This window comes from Indicator indicator, chromosome 13 (genome assembly GCF_027791375.1).
Source record: "Indicator indicator isolate 239-I01 chromosome 13, UM_Iind_1.1, whole genome shotgun sequence".
NCBI lineage: Eukaryota > Metazoa > Chordata > Aves > Piciformes > Indicatoridae > Indicator > Indicator indicator.
Window position 1 is genome coordinate 27412391 of NC_072022.1, and position 5420 is coordinate 27417810.

Below are 5420 nucleotides of genomic sequence, written 5' to 3' on the forward strand. Positions count from 1 at the left end.
CAACCCCCTCTGGCCATTGTGCTGCTGAGCAAGCTGCTGTGGGTGCCCTGCTTTAGCAGGGGGGTTGGACTGGGTGAGCTCCAGAGGTCCCTTCCAACTCTACCATGCTGGGATTGTGTGAAGGATTGAGTAGAAGACAGGAGGACAGAACCCACTGCTGAGAGGTTTTCAAAAGCAGCCAGCTGCTTCCACTGTTACTCTTGAAATGAGTTGTACATCCCGTGTACAAAAATCTTCCTGATTTTTGGTTAAAGTTTGCCAGCATTTTTCTAGGCTAAGGACTGAGTGCTGAACACACTCCAATTAAACAAGGAAAAGGAAAGTCACTGTTTCAGAACAAGTGACACACTGAACTTTAAACTCTCTTGTGACAAATAAAACAAGCCCACTTGTAGCTACTATTAAAGAGAGAGGAGCTTTTATTGATCAAATATCCACACAACAACTTAAAACCACCATTGCTTTTCAAGCAGTTATTAAAACTCAAATACTTCAACAAATACTCCCATCTTTCTCCTCAAATCTTATCTCCTTCCTCAACCTCCACCAAAGGAACTCCAACCAACATAAATCATCCTGCTGGTGAACACAAACTAATGATTTCCTTGTATGCCACTGAATTAAAGACTAATTCAGACCCATTTTGCTAATTTTCATATATTCAAGGTAAATCAACACTGACATTTGGCCAGATTTGGCCAGTAGTGGAAAACACTCACTGCAGTTCTGTACTTTGAACAGCACAGAAACTAAGATTATTTTATCTTAGTTAACCTCAGCAATTGTTCTCCCTTTACCTATCAGTGTCACAGGATGGGAGTGACAGAGCAGCAGCTCTCCCCCTGAGCACTCAATCTTCTTAGTTCAACTGGTTTCTATAGGATGATGAAGCAGCTAAGCCATTAACACTTCAGTGAATCAGAACATCTCTCATGATTTCCAGGGAACATCTCAGATATTAGGAAGTGAAATGACTGTCTGCAGCATTCCCAGACCAGGACTCCCCTCAGGATTTGCTCAGCAGCACTGCTAAATGAAGACATTCCTGGATTCATCATTTGTGCTGAAAATGAGGAGCAATTCACTATTCAGCTCTTTGTGTTTGGCCCCAGTGGCTCCTGAGGGCCAGAAGGGCCTGTTCTCATCACAGCCCCAACAATTGTTGTAGGACCTGCTTACAACATGGACCTAAGAACTGCTGATGCACAACTGAGAGCAGAAGAAGGGCACCAAGAATCCCCAACACTGATCCCAGAGGATCAGTGGCAGTGCTGTACTCAAGGGCTGACCACTGTGAATTCTGGAAAAAGAAAGAATTTAAGTCTCTGTGAAAACTGTTCAGGGACATCAGAACCCTGCTTATAAAACTTATTTCAAACCCTTTGTCTTTGGCCACCACACAACCTGTGTTCCCCAAGTACTGTGTTTAAATTGTAAACAAGCAGGTAGAAAGATCCTACATGCCACAACCTACTTGAATAAATACTGAGAAAAGAACTGGGTAGGATAGTAAAGCAAAGACTGGAAGCTGCCAAAATAACTAATGATATTCTCTTGAAAGGAATGTCTGATTGATAGAAAAGCTAAGGAATGGCTTCTACAAACAGTGGCAAACAGCCCAGCCCCACGAGCCAACCCCACCAGCCAAACTGTTGCTCAGAGGGATACAGTGCAAATGGCACCAACAGCTGGCACCTGCCACATCTTCAGCCTGAGAGACCAGCCAGTCCTGACAGGAACACAAAAGCTGGGGTGTCCTGGAAGGAGTCACTGAGCAGCTGCTATGGGCCTCCTCCCAGCTTGGGGTAGAAGGCACACAGCCTGGCCAGCCCCAGCCCTCTTTCCTGGGGAAGCCTTTCCCATCACAACGGTTTGTCCAGCCACGGAACTGCAGAGGGAGCTGGGCTAAGGGTTGAGGAGTCGAGGGGGCTGCTCAGGAGCCCCCACACCCTCTAGGTCCCTCCTGCGTGGGCCGCAGCGGGCAGCCCCTCCCACGGGAACGCTGGCACCGGGTGCCCCTGGCCAGGGCCGATACGGCGGCAGGGCCCGCGGTGGGCAGATAACCGGCCGTGCCCCGCGCCGATAAGGGGGCAGGGGCACGGGCACCTGGGGCTGCCGGCAGCCCTGGGGCAGCGCGACTCTTCCCGCGCCGGGCGAGCTCGGCCCGCTCCCGAGTCCCGCTAGTGCCTCCACCGGCTCGCCGAGGATGCTGGCGGAGGGCGCCCCGAAGCCGCTCCGGAGGAAACCCTCCCTTGCCTCCAGCGGCTTCCTAAGGATGCTGGCGGACGGGACACTCCCGCGGTCCCCATCAACCCCGCTCCCACCGAGCGGCAGCGGCGGGGCCTGACGAGCGGGGCGCTGCTGCCCGCCCCGGGAAGCCATCGTGGGCGGGTGGCGGCAAGCTGGAGGCTCTGGGCCGGGGCGGGCCGCGGGGCCACATGGGCAGCAGCAACGGCGTCGTGCCACGGGGAGCCGGCCACTAGCGGAGCCTTTCTCACTCTCCTCTTCCTCCTCCTCTTCCTCCTCCCAGCCGCCGACGGCTCTGCGCAGGCGCCGCTCGGAGCCCCGTGTCCGCCCGCAGGGCGCGGCGCGGTTCCGCGTAGCGCGGCCGCCCCTTCCCCGCCCCGGAGGGCCCCGCACGGCGCCAGTGAGCGTCCGGCGGGGCGTGCGCGCACCTTCTTCTCCTCCCTCCTTCCCCTCCCTCCCCTCTTCCCTCCTTCGCCTCCCTCTCTCCGCCCGCCGCGAGGGCGGGAGGGAAGCGGCAGCCCCGAGCGGGAGCCGAGGGAGGCGGCGCGCCGGGAGCCATGCGGGAGTACAAGGTGGTGGTGCTGGGCTCGGGCGGCGTGGGCAAGTCCGCCCTCACCGTGCAGTTCGTGACGGGCTCCTTCATCGAGAAGTATGACCCCACCATCGAGGACTTCTACCGCAAGGAGATCGAGGTGGACTCCTCGCCGTCGGTGTTGGAGATCCTGGACACGGCAGGCACCGAGCAGTTCGCCTCCATGCGGGACCTCTACATCAAGAACGGGCAGGGCTTCATCCTGGTCTATAGCCTGGTGAACCAGCAGAGCTTCCAGGACATCAAGCCCATGCGGGACCAGATCATCCGGGTGAAGAGGTACGAGAGGGTGCCCATGATCCTGGTGGGCAACAAGGTGGACCTGGAGGGCGAGCGGGAGGTCTCCTTCGGGGAGGGCAAAGCCCTGGCCGAGGAGTGGAGCTGCCCCTTCATGGAGACCTCAGCCAAAAACAAAGCCTCGGTGGACGAGCTCTTCGCAGAGATCGTCAGGCAGATGAACTACGCCTCGCAGCCCAACGGGGACGAGCAGTGCTGCTCCTCCTGCGCCATCCTCTGAGGGCAGCGGGGGCTGGCTGCGGGGACACGGCGGTGGCGGCCGGCGGGGAGCGGCGGCAGGAGCGGCCCCGCAGCCGCGGCCGGAGCCCGCCCTCGGCAAGCCGCCGAGAACGAACACACACACAGAGACACACAAAAATCGAGAAACAAGAAATCATCGTGTTGGAAATGTGGCTTTTTTCGGCATGTACGTTTCGTCCAGTCTTGGTCGTTGAATATTTGTGTCTGCCCCGCGCTGGCAGCGGGCACGGGGCGGAGAGCTCCGGGGAGGAGCAGAGCCTGCAGCCCGAGAGAACGGAGCCGGGGTAGGAGGTCGACCCCCGGGCACGCTGAGGAGATCGGCGGTAGCGGTGCTAAGCCTCCCTCCCGGAGACCGAGCCCCCCCGGGACACGCCGAGAAGAACGGCGAGAGCGGTGCCCATCTGCCCCCACCCCAGACACGCGTGGAGCCCCCGCCGGCGGCCCGAGGATCGCTATGCAAAGTTGGGGTGGCTGTGCCGGGGCGTCCGGCCGGGAGAATTGCACATCTGAACTGGGACTGTGCCTCAAACACTGGTGCCAGTACAGTGTGGGGAGCCAGCAAGTGTCTGCTGATTTTTCGTGAAATAATTCTCTATTTTGTTTACCTGCTGTATCGGATGGGAGTTTGCAGGAGAGTGGTAGCGTGGTGGGTTTCTCCTGTTTGGATTTGTTTGGTTGTTTGATTTTTTTGTTTGTTTGGGGTTTTTTTTGTTTGTTTGTTTGTTTTTAAATCAGCTGTGAAAATGTTACAAATCTGCACAATTTTTGAGGCGTGCATGTGTGTGTGATTTCCTTTTTTGTTTGCCTTGTTCCTTGGCGGGTGGGAGCGGTGGTGTTTTTGTTCCCAGGGTTGTTTTGTTGATTTTCTTTTGTTTTGTTTTCCTTTGGGTTGGCAATAACTGATTTTGATGACTAGCTCTCTAAAAGTGCAAAGACTTCCTATATGTGATGCAGGGCCAACAGCAACCCTGTGTCCATAGAGTGCCTTCAAAACTCAGCTGTTCCAGCCGGTGCCAACCTGTGAAAGCTCCACAGAATCCCATTATCTGCTACCCCAAAAAAACTACTTAACAGTTTCCTTGCAGTAATCATGCAGAGCAAGCCAGGACAAAAGGGCCTATTGTTAGTGGAATTTATTTCTTATTTCCATCTGAGCCTTTTAACTGTTATTTCCATGTCTTGCAAGTTTGGCCTTCATTTACTTCAAATTTACAAGAATTTAGCCTTTTGGGATTTTGGAGGGGTGGGCTTTATTTTCTTTTTCCTTTTCTTTTTTTTTTTTTCCCTCTTTTTTTTTTTCCTCCTTTTTTTTATTTCTTTTGGTTTTATTGTGGGATGTACCTCCAGCCAGCACAGAAGGAAATCTTTTTCTTTGTGATGTACCAAGAAAATTCTAATGACTGTCATTTTGAATTCCAGACGTGCATTCAGGAGATGTCTATCCATCTGAAGAGTTTTAATACAAATGCTGTTTTTTTAGAAGACAACTTCGTGCTCTTTTATGTACCACATGAAACACTTAACTTTCCATATAGGCTGTCAATCTTGAGCTCTGTCTTAGGAGAAGTGAAAGGCAGGGGGGTGGCCTTCATTTAGCTAAGGACAGTGTTTTAAAAAAGGAAAGATAAAGGCCAGTATTGCTGTTTTACCTACTATTTAGTAATTTTTTAATACCACTTTTCAACTGTGTTTAGATGCTGACCCAGTGGAAGGCTGTGCTCAGTAGGCAGCTTTAGGAAGGTGGAGTGGCTTTAATGCAAGAGGCCTTGCAAGATCAGGCCCTTCCTTACTGGAAACAGTGGTGGTTTGTTGGGGTGAAATCCTACAGGTCAGTTATCCCTAAAATGTAAGCTTTTCATCAAATTGCATTGTAACTCCTTAAAATTATGCATCTTTCTTGTTGTGCCAGAGGGTTTGGAGTGGGAGGACACCTGTACCTTCTGTCACTTAGAAGATCTAGGGAGTTTGTTCCCCTCTGTTACCTTCCTCTAATAGCCCTTTAAACATTAGCACAAAACCCCTGAAATTTTATTTTTCTTTACTT

At 52.8% G+C, this 5420-nt stretch overlaps 1 protein-coding gene across 1 annotated transcript; it reads left to right on the plus strand.

Annotated features, from left to right (window-relative positions):
• Positions 1-2777: 2777 nt before the first annotated feature.
• RAP2B (RAP2B, member of RAS oncogene family) lies at positions 2778-3356 on the plus strand. The gene has a single exon (XM_054385806.1). The coding sequence runs from the start codon at positions 2805-2807 to the stop codon at positions 3354-3356; it is 552 nt and encodes a 183-aa protein (XP_054241781.1). The 5' UTR covers positions 2778-2804.
• Positions 3357-5420: the final 2064 nt, after the last annotated feature.

Coding starts and splice junctions, on each gene's coding strand:
- RAP2B (XM_054385806.1), top strand. CDS start 2,805: ATGCGGGAGTACAAGGTGGTGGTGCTGGGCTCGGGCGGCGTGGGCAAG.